Source organism: Piliocolobus tephrosceles, chromosome 16 (assembly GCF_002776525.5).
Source record: "Piliocolobus tephrosceles isolate RC106 chromosome 16, ASM277652v3, whole genome shotgun sequence".
In the NCBI taxonomy this organism is placed as follows: Eukaryota; Metazoa; Chordata; class Mammalia; order Primates; family Cercopithecidae; genus Piliocolobus; species Piliocolobus tephrosceles.
The window spans coordinates 34,952,468-34,972,020 of NC_045449.1; the positions used below are offsets into that span (position 1 = coordinate 34,952,468).

The 19,553-nt window shown below is 37.6% G+C and overlaps 1 protein-coding gene across 4 annotated transcripts in view; it reads left to right on the forward strand.

Moving 5' to 3' along the window:
* Positions 1–19,553, forward strand: part of TRIM37 (tripartite motif containing 37) — a 129,764-nt gene that overhangs the window by 28,328 nt on the left and 81,883 nt on the right. For all 4 annotated transcript variants that reach the window (XM_026456738.1, XM_023204629.2, XM_023204630.2 and 1 more), the window contains 5 exons: positions 98–221; positions 5,978–6,045; positions 10,345–10,469; positions 17,093–17,143; positions 18,839–18,920. In XM_026456738.1, the coding sequence (XP_026312523.1) occupies positions 98–221; positions 5,978–6,045; positions 10,345–10,469; positions 17,093–17,143; positions 18,839–18,920 (450 nt within the window). The remainder of the gene's footprint in view (positions 1–97; positions 222–5,977; positions 6,046–10,344; positions 10,470–17,092; positions 17,144–18,838; positions 18,921–19,553) is intronic.

The following is a 19,553-nucleotide window of genomic DNA, read 5'->3' on the forward strand; positions in this document are numbered from 1 at the left end:
TATCTATTCTTGGCAATATTATAATGTGGTGCTTCTGTTTTTGAAATCTACCCAATTAAAATTATTCTTAATAATTTTAAGATGATTGATCTTCTAGGAAAGGAACGTAGAAGCTGTAAGAAATGCAAAAGATGAGCGTGTTCGGGAAATTAGGAATGCAGTGGAGATGATGATTGCACGGTTAGACACACAGCTGAAGAATAAACTTATAACACTGATGGGTAAGTGTTTTTGTATGCTGCTGGGGTACCTGGTGCTTTCAGCTTCTTTGAGATTCAGTCTTTGAAGAGTAAGGGTGGTGATCTTAGGAAGGAATCTTGAGATTTTGGGCAACTCCATGTTGTTAAAGTTTAGACAGATAAATGTTTGACTTGTATTTAGAAATGGTAGGAGATAAAAGTTTTCATAGCCATTTGGATGACAATCCACATTTTCATAGCCATTTGGATGAAAATCCTAATGGCCACTGGGCATTATTGTTAGGTAGCTTTTTCTCCAAATCTAACAGAATTCCTTCTACTAATGTTCCATATCCTTTCCATCCATTTTCATTGAGGATGAAGAAACTGACATTTGTAAATACCAGCGTCATCCCCTGCCAGTTTTTTCTTAGAGATTTAAAGTCTCAGCTTTTGATTTCTAGTAGGGTTCATTTTACATATGTTTAATTGTATTTATTGGTAATCTTTTGCTTTTCAAAGATTCCTTCATTCTTCTTTGATTGTGGAGCCTGGTATTAAACTTAAAATTTAAGTAAGAATTTGATCCAATGCTATAGTTTGTTTTGTTTGATTTGTTTTGGTGATCTTAGTCTTTCCAGTGTTTTGCTGACTAAAACCAGCTTTGCATTTTTTTTTTAGCATAGTCCAAAGTGAAATATATATACTTTAAATAAGGTGTGAACAAAGAATTTTTTTTTTGGCTGTCTTGATTCTCCCAAGATTTTAGCCATGTCTTTGTGTCATCCAAAATAATGATTTTATCTATTTTATTTTTAACTTTTAAAAAACGAGATGTAAATATCTTTGAGTTTGTATATTTGTATATCATTTCATAAATTGCTTTTCTATTATAATACTATACTATTTAATATCTGATTTTTAGTTTTTTTCCCACAGACCAAGCAATTAGACAAAACCTGTAGGTATTGATTATACCAGTCACAATGCCACTTAAAGATTTCATGTAAATGCTTAGGTCCTCAGTTGCAGTCATACATGTAGGTGATCTTAGTTTTTCAGAACTTTAGATAATATTTGAGATCCCTTTAAGTTCATTAAGCCATGTAGAGTGCTGGATGTTGATACATATTAGGACTTTAAAATTGAGGGGATCTTAACTGTTGATGTAATCTTCAGTAGTAGCCAAATACACATTTGCATATGGCATTGTTTTTCTTGAGTGAATTTGTTCATTGCTTCATTTATTTAATTGAATCAACTAAAAGTTAAATAATACCACAGTACAGATCTCTTAAGTTTATTAATTTTGCTACCTGTATAACTCCATGAAATAACTTCCTTTTACAATAACTGAACTTGCCCTGCTTTTGTGGCTTGCAAATTATTTTTCATTATGAAAAATTATAATTTCATTTTTAAAGCACATATCATTGTAAATAACCCAGAAAGGTACCCAGGCTACAGATTACCCTGCAAAAAGATCACAGCCTGGGCACTGGCTTTCCATAATGTCAATCTTATTGCCATGTGAAATAGTATGGCAATAAGCTTGATATCATGAGACTACATTGAAATGTTTGCCTACAGAAAAGCTAACTTTCCATAAGGAAGTTAAAAGGAAGTGGATCCTAAATTATGACAACGATTGACATGCATTTGAAAATAATGAAGCCAGCAGCTATTTCAGTGCCATTGACTCTCTTGGACAGAAAGAAGAATATCAATATTACATTTACAAGAAAAAGCAAAAACTAAGAATGAGTGCCCACTACCTGTCTGACATAATCATACATCTTCATTAAATTTGCCCTACAACGACACTATCACCATTCTTAAGTTGAGCTTTACATTCAGTTAGAGAGGTCAAATAACTGGTCCAAGTTCAACTGGAAAGCAAATGGCAGAGTCAGAAGTCGAATTGAACTTCAAAACTTGAAGGATTTTCTTTTTTTTTTTTTTTGTTGAAGTAGAAAGTCTTGTATATGTTTATTCAAATAACAAATCTTGCTTTCCCTTTAATAAGTAAAAGTAGGAAATATCACACTTGAAATGCTTAAGACTATACGATGGGATAGGGAAGAATCTTTTACTTATTTGTTGAAGTATATGGATTGATTGTCTTGTGTTTTTCTCTAGGTCTTAGTTTCATTGTACCCTCTCTGCAAGCTTTTTCTGTAAGAATGAGAATAGGAAGGCCTGAATGTTAATAGGTAGTTGATAGTCTGCTGTTTTTATTTTCATTTTTTTTATTTTTTTATTTTTTTTATTATACTTTAAGTTCTAGGGTACATGTGCATAACGTGCAGGTTACATATGTATACATGTGCCATGTTGGTGTGCTGCACCCATCAACTCGTCAGCACCCATCAATTCATCATTTATATCAGGTATAACTCCCCAATGCAATCCCTCCCCCCTCCCCCCTCCCCATGATAGGCCCCAGTGTGTGATGTTCCCCTTCCCGAGTCCAAGTGAGCTCATTGTTCAGTTCCCACCTATGAGTGAGAACATGCGGTGTTTGGTTTTCTCTTCTTGTGATAGTTTGCTAAGAATGATGGTTTCCAGCTGCATCCATGTCCCTACAAAGGACGCAAACTCATCCTTTTTTATGGCTGCATAGTATTCCATGGTGTATATGTGCCACATTTTCTTAATCCAGTCTGTCACTGATGGACATTTGGGTTGATTCCAAGTCTTTGCTATTGTGAATAGTGCTGCAATAAACATTACCAAAAATCTATGAGAAATATTTACTTATTTGATTACTCTCTTCTCTCTTTTGTTGGTAAATAATTCCATGACATTATACTAAATTACACTTTTTCTCTCTCTTTGCCTCTAAAATTCTAATTTGGATTTCTATAGAGATATTGGAGGTTTGGGCAATAGCCTTCAAACCCAAATGACACACAGATACATTATCTAGATTTTTGTGAGACTGAGTTATCTGAAGTGACTTTCTATGTTGTCTAACTTCACTATAATTGCTCAATTCTGGTGCTTTTGGAAAAATGGTCTCTGGTGAAATTATACACAGTTATTGACTTATAATTATACACAGTTATTGACTATTTATAATTTACAATAGAACAAAATTGGCCAGTACATTTTTCAAAGGCCTCTTTTAATGATTCAGATAGAACAAACTCAATACATGTGGCTGCAGATTGTTTAAATAAAACAAAAGAAGTGGCTTCTAAAAAAAAAAAAAGAAAAATTATAATTTGTGATTTCCAAGATAGCTTTTATGATTAAATAGGATTCTTCCTAAGGGTAAGAGGTGGGGAAAAGGATATTTTCAGGGTTAGTATATCTTCAGAATGTCTCATAAGCCTCAGATTTTTAATTCATACTGTAATATCTGCCACTAATTTATTATTATTATTATTATTATTATTATTATTATTACTATTATTGAGACGGAGTCTCGCTCTGTCATCCAGGCTGGAGTACAGTGGCACTATCTCAGCTCACTGCAACCTCCGCCTCCCAGGTTCAAGCAATTCTCCTGCCTCAGCCTCCCAAGTAGCTGGGACTACAGGCATGTGCCACCACCCCCGCCTAATTTTTTGTATTTTTAGTAGAGATGGGGATTTCACCATATTGGCCAGGCTGGTGTTGAACTCCTGACCTCAAGTGATCCACCTGCCTCCACCTCCCAAAGTGCTGGGATTACAGGTGTGAGCCACCACACCTGGCCTCTGCCACTAATTTTTTTTTTTTTCTTTGAGATGGAGTCTCACTCTGTTGCCCAGGCTGGAGTGCAGTGGCAAGAGCTCAGCTCACTGCAACCTCTGCTTCCCAGGTTCAAGTGATTCTTCTGCTTCAGCCTCCCAAGTAGCTGGAACTACAGACGTGTGCCACCACACCCTGCTAATTTTTGTAGTTTTAGTAGAAGCAGGGTTTTACCCTATTGGCCAGGCTGGTCTTAAACTCCTGACTTTGTGATCCGCCTACCTTGGCCTCCCAAAATGCTAGGATTACAGGCGTGAGCCACCACGCCCGGCCTCTGCCGCTCATTTTTAAGTTTAATTATGTACTGTAATGTGGTCCATAGGCTAATGTTTTAGGATTGTGGGATGTGGAGATAGTAGAATTTATGTCTGATAATATTAGATTCTAGCTAATACTTTATTTTAACTCTTTTTGCAATCTAGAAATTCTGAGTTTTATTTCAAAAATAAAAGTTCTAGGCTGAGGCAGGTGGATCTCTTGAGCCCAGGAGTTCAAGACCAGCCTGGGCAATGTGGCAAAACCCCATCTCTACCAAAAAAAAAAAAAGAAGAAGAAAAACTAGTGAGGTGCAATAGCATGCTCCTGTAGTCCCAGCTACTCGGGAGGCTGAGGTGGGAGGATCACTTGAGCCTGAGAGGTGGAGGTTGCGGTGAGCCGAGATCGTGCCACTATAATCCAGCCTGGGTGACAGAATCAGACCCTGTCTCAAAAAAAAAATAAAAATAAATAAAGGCCGGGCTCCTTGGCTCATGCCTGTAATCCCAGCATTTTGGGAGGTCAAGGCAGGCAGATCATCTCAGGTTGGGAGTTCGAGATCAGCCTGACCAACATGGAGAAACCCCGTCTCTACTAAAAATACAAAATTAACCGGTCATGGTGGCACATGCCTGTAATCCCAGCTACTCAGGAGGCTGAGGCAGGAGAATCACTTGAACCCGAGAGGCGGAGGTTGCGGTGAGCTGAGTTGGCGCCATTGCATTCCAGCCTGGGCAACGAGTGAAACCCCATCTCAAAAAATAAATAAATAAAATAAAAGTTCTACCATAAAACTTTTGCTACCATCATGGATGTACTTCCAGTTTTTCAAATTTTGGGTTTATAAAGAAAATGGCCTGATTTGGTAAGCATACCTATCTTCTTTTTGTTTAAAAACATGTAAAGCATTTTCTTCCTTTTCTGTAATGATAATTTCTGTAATGATAATTTTTTTGTTTGTAATTTGAGACAGGGTCTCACTCTGTTGCCCAGGCAGGACTGCAGTGGTGCGATCAAGGCTCTCTGCGTGATTACATGCAGCCTTGACCACCTGGACTCAAGCGATTCTCATGCCTCAGCCTCTTGAGTAACTGGGACTGCAGGCATGCACCGCCACTCCTGGCTAATTTTTAATTTTTTTGTAGGGACTGAGTCTTACCATGTTGCCTAGGCTGGTCTCAAATACCTAGGCTCAAGTTATCCTCTTGCTTTGGCCTCCCAAAGTGCTGGGATTACAGGCATGAGCCATCGACCCCCGGCAGTAATAATTTGTTTATCCTTTTCTGTCTCCAACTCTGAGACTATTCATCTCTCTGGGAATTTTTTTTTTTTTTTGTAAACAGGTCCTTTAAACAGGACAGACTTTTTGCTGACATTTAACCTAAAAATCTGGCCCACTTTGTATTCTCTTTTAAGCCACAGTTAAATTTGGTGAAAAATTATTTCAGAATAACTGACTGAATGAAATTCATGTTATTGCTTCTTCCCAAGGGAATATGAAAATCTAGAAAAGTAAATTTTTTGCTTAAAGTATATTGTCATTGCACATTTCATTTCTTAGATGAATTCAGTCTGAGTGATAATCTTCTCTAAAACTAATTAGAATTGGTTCTGAAGTTCCATTTTCAAGGCTACTATAATATTCAACCTCTTAAAATTGAATGAGAATTTTTAGGGTAGCTGTAATGAGGAATTTTTGCTTACTTGAAGTGTATTTCTTGTTATTAAATATGTTCATTGGAAGTTAATTTCATTCTTAAACCAGTAATGAGCCCAAGTGTTGATGATTCACTATTTTTAATCAGGTCAGAAGACATCTCTAACCCAAGAAACAGAACTTTTGGAATCCTTACTTCAGGAGGTGGAGCACCAGGTGATGAAATATTAAACGTAATGAAATAGTCTTTATCCTTTTTTCTCTGTATACTATAAAAGTTGTTTTTTTTGACAGAGATTATCCGTTTGAGATCAAAAGATCTGTTGATCTTTGTGTTATAATGGAGATTTTTATGAAATAGGAATCAGCTGATTCTTCTGAAGTTTTTTCTTCATGTTTGGGAACCGCATTAGAACTACATTCTGCTTTGTAAGAACAGAATTGTTTCCATAGAAATCTGAATGTATAAGAGGTTAAAATCGCCCCATACTGTGGGGATATTATTGCCAGTTACTTTACATCTAGTGATTATTACGCTAAAGTTTAGCATTTTTATTTATTGAGGAAATATTAAGTCCTAAATAGATAGAGGCATCGTTGTAAATATTGGTGATACAGCAGTGAACAAAATGGCAAAATTCTGTCCTCATAGAGTTTATATTTTAGATTAGGGTGGGTGAATATGAAGTATATAGTAAATGAGTACATAAAATATATAGTGTTGCGTAAGTATTTGATATATTCACTTGTCTGGAATTTGCTTTTTGTAATTTCTCTCTATGCCTTATACACAGCTGTCTCCTGAGATTTTTATCTTAATCATTCTGGGGACTCCCTTCACATCTTTCTTGTGTTGAATCCCATGTTTCCTGATTCCTATGGTGTCTACTTTCTTGGTTTACTTGTTTTGTTTTAATATCCCACTTCCCTCAGTAGCTTTCCAGGAAGGGTAATCAGAACACATTTTTCTTGACTGCATTGTCTGGAAATATTTTTATTTTATTTTTGTACTTGATTGACAATTTGGCTGGTAGAATTCAGCACATAAATATTTACTAAATACTCTTATTTTTCTTCATTATCCCCAATCTTTTTTCCTTTTCCTTTTTACACACACACATGTATATCTGTGGGGTGTTGGCCCCAGGACCTTCATGGATACCAAAATCCTCAGATACTCAAGTCCCTTATATAAAATGGCATAGTATTCGCATGTAACCTGTACACATCTCCCATATGCAGACGTGTCAAATTACGACCTTTTGGTCAATGACAGACTGCGTATGTGACAATGGTCCCATAAGATTAAAATGGAGCTAAAATATTTCTGTTGCCTAGTGGTGATGTCTAATGACATCATAGCCATTGTAATGTAGTAGCACAAAGCATTAATCACGTGTTTATGGTACTTCTGGTATAAACAAACATACTGCGCTGCTAGTTGTATAAAAAAATAACACACATAATTATGTATAGTATGTAATACTTGATAAGTATAATAAACAACTGTGCTACTGGTTTATGTATTTACTATACCATACCATTCATTATTCTAGAATATATTCTAGCATTTACTCCTACTTTTTTTAGAAAAAGTTGTCTATATTCCAGAAGAAGACATTGTTAGCATTGTAGATCCATACATGCTAGTACCCCTGAAGACCTTTCAATGGGACAAGATGTGGAGGTGGAAGGTGGTGATACTGATGATCCTGACCATGTGTAGGCCTAGGCCATTGTCTTAGTTTTTAACAAAATAGTATTGAGATTGGGTGTACGCCTGTAGTCCCAGCTACTCAGGAAGCTGAGGTGGGAGGATTGCCTCAGCCCAGGAATTCAAGGCTGTAGTATGCTATGATTGTACCTGTAAAAAGCCACTGCACTCACCTGAGAAGTATAGCAAGACCCATCTGTTTAAAAAAGTAAACAAATAGGCCAGGCGTGGTGGCTCATGCCTGTAATCTCTGTACTTTCAGAGGCCAAGGTGGGCAGATCTCTTGAGTGAGTTCAAGACCAGCCTGGGCAACATGGTGAAACTCCGTCTCTACTAAAAATACAAAATTTAGCTGGGAGAGGTGGCACATGCCTGTAGTCCCAGCCACTTGGGAGGTTGAGGCATGAAAATTGCTTGAACCTGGGAGGCGGAGGCTTGCAGTGAGCCGAGATCATGTCACTGCACTCCAGCCTGGGCGACAGAGTGAGACCCTGTCTCAAAAAATAAATAAATAAATAAATAATATTAACTGAAAAATGTAGGCTACATGGTGATATAGCCTGTTAGTGTTTATGTAAAGTTTGAAAACATTCAAAACATTGTTTATGGATTTATGTACACACATAGTAATTGCAGAACCACATGTATGGTGATAATAAACTAATTTGAAGGGAGCATGTTGCTTTTGGAAGAAATGGTGTCAAGGAAGGATATACACAGTAAGCATTCAATTATTATAAGTTAAAATTTTTTGTATTATGTGTGTATGTATGTACATATACACAGTGATTTTAAGCATACCTTAAAAATCTTAAGCAAACAGTTCAAATAACTTTAGATCACTTTATGTAAATTGTTCAAAAAACTGTAATGTCTTGGACAATGCCTGATACATAATAATGTGAATGACAAAATATGCAGCTGTTTGTTACTTTCTGCTGTTACCACTTACCGTTACGTCATTGATTGATGCAGTAGCTCAAACATGATATCGTTATTCTTGGTAACTATAAACTTTGATATATAGCATATGATATATGATACTTTTTTTTTTTTTTTCCTTGAGACAGAGTTTAGCCCTGTCACCCAGGCTGGAGTGCAGTGGCGTGATCTCAGCTCACTGTAACCTCCGCCTCCTGGGTTTAAGCAATTCTTGTGCCTCAGCCTCCTGAGTAGCTGGGACTACAGGCACGCGCCACCACGCCCAACTAATTGTTTTATTTTTAGTAGAGATGGAGTTTCACCGTGTTGACAAGGCCTTGAACTCCTGACCTCAAGTGATCCACTCGCCTCAGCCTCCCAAAGTCTTGGGATTACAGGTGTGAGCCACTGTGCCCAGCCATATGATACATTATTTTTGGTGAGCCATAAGCAACTGTTATTTAAAAGATATAAACTCAACTGGAGGTGGGTTTTATGAATATCATTCATATGGCATTTAGATAGTATATTAGTTTGCTAGGCCTGTCATAACAAAATACCAGTGACTGTGAGACTTAAACATAGAAATTTGTTTTCTCATTATTCTAGGAGCTGAAAGTGTAAGATTCAGGTGTTGGCAGGTTTCGTTTCTTCTGAGGTCTCTCTCCTTGACCTGTAAACGACTGCCTTCTTACTGTGTCCTCATGTGGACTTTTCTGTGTGAATGCGCAGCCCTAGAGTCTCTTCCTCTTAATAAGGACACCAGTCATGTTAGATTAAGGCCCTTCCCCAGTGGCCTCATTTTAACATAATCACCTCTTTAAAGATTATCTCCAAATAGATTGAGGTACTGGAGGTTGAGCCTGCAGCATATAAATTATGGAGGAAAGGGCCACAAAATTCAGCACATGACAGATAGTTTACAAAGCTTTTTCACTATAGCTTCATAATCCTTATAACAAACTTAATGAAGTAAGCAGTGGTGGATATTACTATTTTATTTTCGTATGTAAACAGACTCAGAGTCATGTAATTAGTGGCAGAACTAGGACTTAACTTCAAACTGGTTTTTTTGAAGAAAAAATTAGTAGTCTTGTCTTTTATCTACCATGATTATGTTACTGAAGTGAGATTTGTTACTTTTTCCCAAAGTAGTGTTTCCCAGATTAGTATCAGATGGTTTGTGTGTGTGTGTGTGTGTGTGTGTACACACGGGTGTATGTGTGTATGTTTTATAGTCTGTTAACCTAGAATACAACCTGAGAAATGATTGCTTTTAAAAGCTTTCAACTTGGCCGGGCACGGTGGATCACGAGGTCAGGAGTTCAAGACCAGCATGACCAACATGGAGAAACCCAGTCTCTACTAAAAAATACAAAAATTAACTGGGTGTGGTGGCACACGCCTGTAATCCCAGCTATTCAATAGGCTGAGGCAGGAGAATCACTTGAACCCAGGAGGCGGAGGTTGCAGTGAGCCGAGATCGCGCCGCTGCACTCCAGCCTGGGCGACAGCAAGACACTGTCTCAAAAAAAAAAAGAAAGAAAAGCTTTCAACTTACAGGTTTGTTCATTAATATATTCATAAGAACTTAACTGTACCAGCCTGAAAATACATTTGTACTTGCTTAGAACCTCACTTATCCTAAAATGTAAGGAGAGAAAAATGCATTAATATTAAGTATACTTATTCAGTGACTTTACTGTTAGAATATTATAGAAATAAACCTAGATTCTTTGTAGATTCTTAATTCTCAAGCTCACTTTGAGTTATTTTTCTCATTTTTTTCAGTTTATAATCAGAATAATTTGTAATTAAGAATTTTGAGGTGGCAGTGAATAGTGATTTTGTTTGTTCAGATAATTTTTTTCCTCACACAGTTGCGGTCTTGTAGTAAGAGTGAGTTGATATCTAAGAGCTCAGAGATCCTTATGATGTTTCAGCAAGTTCATCGGAAGCCCATGGCATCTTTTGTTACCACTCCTGTTCCACCAGACTTTACCAGGTATGACACAGTTTTTAATTTCATTGTCATTTGAAATTTATGTGGAAATGCTGCCGGGCGCGGTGGCTCAAGCCTGTAATCCCAGCACTTTGGGAGGCCGAGACGGGCAGATCACGTCAGGAGATCGAGACCATCCTGGCTAACACGGTGAAACCCCGTCTCTACTAAAAATACAAAAAATTAGCCGGGCGAGGTGGTGGGCGCCTGTGGTCCCAGCTACTCGGGAGGCTGAGGCAGGAGAATGGCGGGAACCCAGGAGGTGGAGGTTGCAGTGAGCTGAGATCCGGCCACTGCACTCCAGCCTGGGCGACAGAGCGAGACTCCATCTCAAAAAAAAAAAAAAAAAGAAATTTATGTGGAAATGCATATACTTGTTTCAAAAGAATGTTTTTTTTTTTAATGCCGTGTCTCTGTCTCTCTTTTCTTTTATAGCTAGGGTCTCACTTGTTGCCCAGGCTGGTCTCAAACTCCTGGACTCAAGTGATCTTCCCACCTTAACCTCCCAGATTACCAGGGATCATAGACATGAGCCACCACACTTGGCCACTCCATGGCTTTTTAAGGTCTTGTTATAATGGAGTGGTCTGGTGAGCTCTGTTTTATACATACAAATCTAGTTCTCCTGAGAAGTCTCACAGACTTATACTTTTGACTGTTAAGAGAAAATGATAATGAACTAGGAATCATTTTTTTTCCAAGAGCTCCATCTTCCATAGTATAGAAAAAACAGTTGATTACATTAGCTTCATCAGTGTACCTTTTGAATTAAACTATATCTTCTAACACAAAACTCAGAAACCGATGAAATGCCAAAAGAATTTGAAGGTGACGCCATGTTACCTCCAGATCCTAAAAGATAGAGAGAGGAAATAATTATGGCAAAAAGTATCCTAGCTTTCGTCTTGAGCTAAACCTTAGAATTTTTCTGAACAGCATATTCCTTCAAGCATGTTTGTAATTATTCTGTGATATTAGACTGGTGGTTTCTGACTAGCTGTTGGAATCACTTGGGATTTGGCTGAAAATTAATCAGTGCTGGGTCATACCATACTCCAGGCCATTTGAAAGAAAATCTTTGGGTGTATATTAGTCTACTTGGGCTGCCATAACAAAATACCACATACTGGGTGCCTTAAACAACAGAAATGTGTTTTCTCACAGTTTGAGAGACAAGGATTCCAAGATCAGGGTGTCAGAAAATTCACTTTTTTGCTTCAGCTTGCAGACAGCTGCCTTCTTTCTGTGTCCTCACCTGACCTTTTCTCTGTTCTTGCTTGGAGAGAGATCAGTCTCTGGTATCTCTTTCTCTTTTTATGAGACCACAAGCCTTATTGTATTAGACCCACTATTATCAACTCATTTAGCCTTAATTATCTTCCTATAGGCCCTATCTATAGACACAGTCACATTGGGGGTTATGGCTTTAATATGGTAATTTTGGGAGACACAATTCAGCCTGTGACATTGGGTTCAGATGGACATTTTCAGTTTGTTCTTTTAAAATCTCCTTAGCTTATTCTAAGATGAGGGGTGAAGCCACTGCTTCAGATAAATATTTTGGTGTGACAGGCTTTATCTTATAGAAATGACTTATGGAATACTATCAAGTTTTCCTACCATGGTGAGGGCTGTGGCACATTTAGAAAACAGCCTTTGTTATAAAAATGTTTATATGTTGAGCTGCCTTTTCTTTTTCTTCTGATATGTGATGCCCTCTGATGACCACAGAGCATTCATTGTACTATTTTATTTTTTATTTTTTTAATTTATTGTTTTATTTACTTATTATTATTTATACTCTGTCGCACTCTGTTGTCCAGGCTGGAATGCAGTGGCGTGATCTCGGCTCACTGCAACCTCCACCTCCCAGATTCAAGCAGTTCTTACACCTCAGCCTCCTGGGTAGCTGGGAATATAGGCATGCACCACTGTGCCCAGCTAAGTTTTGTATTTTTAGTAGAGACGGGGTTTCTCCATGTTGGCCAGGCTGGTCTCAAACTCCTGACCTCAAGTGATTTGCCTGCCTCAACCTCCCAAAGTGCTGGAGATTATAGGTGTGAGCCACCATGCCTGGCTGCATTCATTGTACTAGAGCATATCGTTTAAGCCAGGGCTTTTCAATCTTGGCATTGTTGACATTTTGAGCATAGTAATTATTTGTGGGGTGAGGTGAGCTTTCCTGTGTTTCATAGGATGTTTAGCAGCATCCCAGTAGCACTCCCCACCCCACCACCTTGCAGTTATGACAAAAATGTTTCCAGACATTGCCAAATGTCCATGGGGACAAAATCACCCCTGGTTGAGAATCACTGTTATAAGCCCTTCTTACTCGTTATAGATGCTACAGTCCTATAAACAGAAGGACAAAGTTTTTCTGACAGCTAGAACTCCGGTGGTTCTCATTGACCAGTAGAAGTCTTCCTTTCTTTCTGATTAACAGCCTCATAAAATATTCGTATCTTTTTAAAGCACTGACTTTTTTGTTTAAATCTCTATTTCTGAATGAAAGCACTCAATATTATTAAAAGGACTAGGTTTTTGCTGTCATTAAGTAGACTTGGTTGAAGAATGTTCACCAGAATCCCTAGGATGCATCACTGATAGTGTGGTCAGCTATTTCAGTTTTCAAGATATGTTTTCTGAACCATTTCATCACTTGTGGAATGAAACAGATTTTAACTTAAGGGTCATATATAAAAATTAGTGTTTTTCAGTTCAAAGTGTAGTGCATGGATGACCTAAGTCACAGCTATGTGTGGCATTTGCCTGAAATGCAAATTCCCAGGCCAGCTGTCCCAGAATCTTTAGAGGTGATATTCAGAAATGTGTCTTGAGCACTCTAAGTAATAATAATGCACTAAAGTTTGGGAACCATTGATGGATGTAAATTCCCATTCGTATACCACTTTCAGTAGCTCATCAGGCAGGCAACAATGCTCACTAGTCTGTTAATTAAGCACTTTTAGGGCCTTCTCTCTTTCTCCAGTAATGCTCACTACCTTATTGGAAACTTTGGCTTTTAGTCAATTCTTATTAGAAACCCATTTTATTAGTTGCAACATACGGGAAAAGAGGGCCAAATAAGAAAGGCCAACATTCGTGACATTAAGTTACACATCAAAGTTTAGATGTGCAAAGCAGTGGTGTTTCTGTTGCCTTTAGTTCCATCAGTTAGTAATTCGTGATGGAGCCACAATGGAGAAGAAAAGGTCACTAAATCAGTGAAGTGTTATTTACTAAAGACCATGTGCCCAGTATTGTTGCAGGTGCTGCATGGGAGAAGAGGAACTAAAAATCTTACTGTGGGGCGGGCGCAGTGGCTCACACCTGTAACCACAGCACTTTGAGAGGCTGAGGCAGGCGGATCACCTGAGGTCAGGAGTCTGAGACCAGCCTGACCAACATGGAGAAACCCCATCTCTACTAATAATACAAAATTAGCCAGATGTGGTGGCGCATGCCTGTGATCCCAGCTACTCAGGAGGCAGAGGCAGAAAAGAAAAAAAAAAAAAGAAAGAAAGGTAAAGTAGTATAGCTCTCGGTTCATAGAGAGTTTTATGTTTCAGGGAGAAATAGTCAAGTTAGTAAGGAGAACCAGTTTTTATATAGCTCAGGAGTCTATTTCCTTAAGGAAAAAAATGGATACTTGTGGTTCTCCCTTTTTTCCCTTTGTTCATGAAGTTATGATGAGGTTACTGGTCTGAAGATTTGCAGATCAGTGACTTCCAGATTACTGGGCTAGAGATGGTTTGAGGCTAGTTTCCCATGTTCTGTGAAGACAGAGATTCACTGACACCATCATGAGATGAATCCAGTCTTCATAAAGACCACAGCAGTCTACACTTCTGAAAGAGGAGGAGAAAATTTTAAAACTATGAAAAGATAAAGCAGTGCCTCATCTGCAGCCACAGAATGGTAACATCAGTATGACTGAAGATAACCTCTAAATGAATGAGCATAATATGGAGAGGTGGTGGTAGAATTAGATGGCCTAGCAGTAGCAATAGCTTTGTGTGTAAATATAAAGAATGCAAAATCGGTGAGCTGAGATCATGCCACTGCACTCCAGCCTGTGTGACAGAGCAGGACTCCGTCTCAAAACAAACAAACAAACAAAAAACCACAAAAAAATTTAAATCAAAAAAAAAAAAAGAAGCAAAATAATTTCTTTTGTGAAAGAAATTTTTGAGCAAATATTTCCAACTCTATGAATCTGCCAGCAAGTATTTGTAAATATTCATTCAATGAATATATATGCCAGCTATATTTTAGGCATGTGTTAAGTGCTAGCAGTAAGCATAGTACAGAGCTCTTTGGATTTATAATTATGATTCAGAAAAACAGATTATTGGAACAGTAATAAAATTAATGTGGTAACTGGTGATAGGGGAAGTAAGTATCCTGTTTAATGCTGCCCCATACCACTAATTTGTCATTATATTATTTGTGTCCTAAAGGTTTTCCATAGAAAAATGTACATATGTGAAAGTATATCACAGTACCAGTTTTCTGTGCTCTGAATGTGGTCATTTTCTCTTAGCAAGTGAGACTAGGGTAAACTGGACTGTACCCTCTTGGTTCATGAGTATTAGTAACCTGTGCTTTTTGGCCTGGAAGCTTTCTACTTCACCATTCTGAGTTGAAAATGGCATCTCCTGTTGTTTATTTTATGTTCTGCTAAAGTCTTTTGACCCTTAGTGGCCAGTAAAATATGATAGTGATAGTCTGGACTTAGAGCAGAAATAACAGTAACAACAACACAGGAAATAAATCACACTGAACGTGGCAGAAGAAATAGTATGCAGATTAGCAGGCAACTGGGGATTGATTAAAGTCTTTGCATGTTGTGGAGGATATTCTGTACTTGATAAGAGACCTGATTGAAAGTTGCATAAAATTACAAAAGCATGTCAAATTTGAAGACTATACTGGGAAAGCTCCCTTAGGGCTCTTACTATGTTTATGGTTCTAGAAAGGCTTCCTAGGCACTAATTGCATTGGCCCTGCTAAATGGGGTTTGTGTATATTGAGTGCTAGGAGATCATATAATGGGAAGACCTTAGAGCAAACCTCCAAGAGCATGTGACTTCTAATCTGTTATCTGAAAAAATAGTAAGGGTTAGCCAGGCAAAAGGATATGGGGATGAGGAATGTGAGTCTTCTAAGGAAGGATAATATAACAACTGACTACGGATATCATAGGGATTCTTGACATAGTCAGTTTGGATAGTAGCTATACAGTTAATCACAGGGCAAAGTACATCTACTTACCGTTTCAAAGATGTGACCTATTTAGCTATACGTACTTACACTAAAATAAAGAATTATTTATCTATATTGTATTGCAAGCCACTAATTTCTTTAGACACTATCACAGTGTGGCAGTGCTGTAGGTGTATCTTTTATCTTGTTTTGATAATAACCAAAATTATGATGAATTGAACTTTAGAAAATATACCTGAAGATGTGGTGAAATGGTTTGCAGTTTGTTGTTTTGGTAAATCTGTAATTTTATATATCAAATTCATAACACTGTATTAAAACTGTATGATAGTCTTTTTCGTAGTGTTTTAATGAATTTTGAGGTGTTCTAATGACAGTGTACAAACCATCCACATAATTAAAGGTAGTTAGCAGCAAAGTGACGTTTAGTCCATACTGTGATTATAATGCAGTTCTCTTTGAAGAAGATTGGATGGGACTAAAGTTGCTTGAAGTAGTTTTGACTTGCCAAGAAAATATCAGTGTGCTAGTCCCTCACAGTTGCCCCTTAGGTAATGAGGTATTCATCCTATAAAAATGTATAGATTTGCTAGTAAATAGTTTCAAAGTATTTGAAGTCTGTTAATATTTCCCATAATTCATTCCAAAAAAGGAAGTTTGGGGATTAATTGTGATATCGCTGACTGTTGGTTCTTTTCATTTTTTAAAGCATGTTTATATCTGTTTCATAATTCAGATACACACCCTAAGCGTCAATTTCTTTTTCCCATTTCCATGAGTACTTTTAAAGTGTATTTCTAGTACTCACTTTGATAATTAATTATATAATGTATTGCCTTTTTTAAGGGAAAAAAAACTTTTATAAAATATTTATTTGTTGATTTATTGATTGAGACAGAGTTTGGCTCTGTTGCCCTCGCTGGAGTGTGGTAGTGCAATCTCGATTCACCGCAACCTCCGCCTCTAGGGTTCAAGCGATTCTCGTGCCTCAGCCTTCCGAGTAGCTGGGATTGCAGGGGCACACTACCACATCTGGGTAATTTTTGTGTATTTTTAATAGAGATGGGGTTTCACCATGGTGGCCATGCTGGTCTTGAGCTCCCGACCTCAGGTGATCCACCTACCTTGGCCTCCCAGAGTGCTGGGATTATAGGCGTGAGCCACCTCGCCTAGCCAAAAAACTTTTATAAAGTATTTGTATCTCTAATTTAATTGCATACTTGATGGTTTTATGAAGTCATTTGATTTAATGTTATGTTCAATAAAGATTTAAAAATATTTCTTAGATTTTAGTTTAATAAAGTTTTTTTAAGATTCTACTGAGGGACTTGGTTTTTTTAGGTAAATGGAATTTTAAACATACAAGGTAAATAATTATTTTTGTCTTTGCTTTCTTTTAGTGAATTAGTGCCATCTTATGATTCAGCTACTTTTGTTTTAGAGAATTTCAGGTAAGAGTTTTTGACCATTCTGATTTTTTGTATGTGTATATAAGGAAGAGCCAGGAAGGTATTCTTTGGTAAGACAGTCATCTAGTGAACTGTGTCACTCACTTTAGAAGTCTTAGAAGAATAAGTTTCATATTAGAAACATAGAGATTATTTGTGCTGGATTTTATTGTATCTTTAGACTGACTGCTTCTCTAGTCTGGGAAAAGGAACCTTTTCTTTTTATTTTGAGACAGGGTTTTGCTCTGTCACGCAGGCTAGAGTGCAGTGGCATGATCATTGCTCACTGCAGCCTCAACCTCCTGGGCTGCAGCAATCCTCACACCTCAGCCTCCCAAGTAACTGGGACTACAAACATCTGCCACCACACAGATAGGGTCTCACTGTTTCCTAGGCTGGTCTCAAACTCCTGGGCTCCAGTGATTCTCCCAACTCAGCCTCCCAAAGTGCTGGAATTATAGACATTAGCTGTGGTGGCCAAAGTGATTATACTGCCCAAAGTGAGGAACCGTTTTAAATAAGAGAGATCACTTAGCTTTGGCTAAGGTGAGGGGCCGGACAGTTAGAGGTTGATGAGCCCCCACTTACCCATCCTCAGAAATAAAAGTAGTGAGAAGAAATCCATTGAGATCCATTTATCTCAGCTCAAAGTGAAGAATTGTGGATAGGGGCCATTATTGTAAGAAATTTGTCAGTTATGTGTTAATTTTGTTTGCTTTTACTACTTTTTCTCTAAGATCAGAAGTGAAGATCATAACATGCAAAGGTTCTTAGCAATTTGTCTTTGAGGGCAGCATGGAAATGGAAACAAGTAATACAAGGTCTTCAGGAGAGAAACTCCAAATAATAGGCAAAGGCCATCAAAATAAGGCCACACTGGGCGGGGCATGGTGGCTCACGCTTGTAATTGCAGCACTTTGGGAGGCTGAGGCAGGTAGATCATCTGAGGTCAGGAGTTCAAGACCAGCCTGGCCAACATGATGAAACCCCTTCTGTACTAAAAATACAAAAGTAAGTTGGGTGTGGTGGTGGGCGCCTGTAATCCCAGCTACTTGGGAGGCTGAGGCAGGAGAATCGCTTGAAACCGGGAGGTGGAGGTTGCAGTGAGCCAAGATTGTGCCACTGTGCTTCAGCCTGGGCAACAAGAGCAAAACTCTGTCTTAAAAAAAAAAAAAAAAAGCCACACATAATTTATCCCTCTTCCCATTTAATTTGTCTTTTCTTATGGGATACTTTTGTGGCTAAAACATAGTCTCTCTGAGGTTTTTCCCACATTTATTAAGGTTTAGTGTACTCTCGTTTTTCAATGTTAAAAGATGATTATACTGCAGAGAAGTAAGGAAGAAACATTCTGGGTTTTATTTTTAATAGTGAAAGACTGCTTGTTGAAGCATTAATTAAATTTGGGAGACTTAGTGATATATTCCTTTTCCCTTAAATGTCACAATTTTGAGGGTTTTTTTTTTCCCCTGCAACTTAAAGGATATTGCTGAATATTTCAGTATCTTTAAATTTTCTTTATTTCAGAATGTAAGCATATCTAAACTTTTACAGTGGAATTTTGACCTGATCAGTCACCTTGTTATTTGTCTAAGATTTCGAATATGTAACAAAGAAACTGGTTGGTCTTTCTTTTTGCCTGTTGCCATTTCACAACAGTTTTGATCTTGGGATTTGGTTGGTTTTCTTTTTTGTTAGCACTTTGCGTCAGAGAGCAGATCCTGTTTACAGTCCACCTCTTCAAGTTTCAGGACTTTGCTGGAGGTTAAAAGTTTACCCAGTAAGTTTTTGATGTTTCTAATAAATTTTGAAACCAAAGTCTTTCTTTCAGAGTTCTGTAGTACACTAGTTTGATTACTGAGAACTGTTAACTCTTCTTATTTTTTGTTACATATGCTGTCCCTGTTCCCTGTTCCCCTTGTCCCTCCATATCAGACAACTGTTTGTCCTCACCTAGTTCTCTAATATATTCTGCTGGAAGGCCTGTTGGAAACAATATTCCCTGAGTTCTCATATGTTGAAAACAGTTTTTGCCCTTTATATTCTAAAGCTAGTGTTGCTGGATATAATATCCTTGGCTCATATTTTCTTTCATTGGGTATCTTCAATATGCAATTCCATTTTCTTTAGGAAAAGTGTGATAATAAACTATTTTTCTTTACTTTTAAAGATGTTTGGTGATATTACCTAGATGCTAAATAATCTTTTTGGGTCCAGTAATTTACTATTACACATTTTAGTCCTCCTGGGTTAGTATTCTCAGTTACACACTAAAGTCTTTCAATATGTAGTTTCAGATTTTTTTTTAAGAAAAGTTTTGTATAATGGGATTATATAATAATATATAATCTTTTGTGTCTGGCTTTATTCACCTAGCTGATGATTCATTTATTCATTGATATCTATTGAGTGA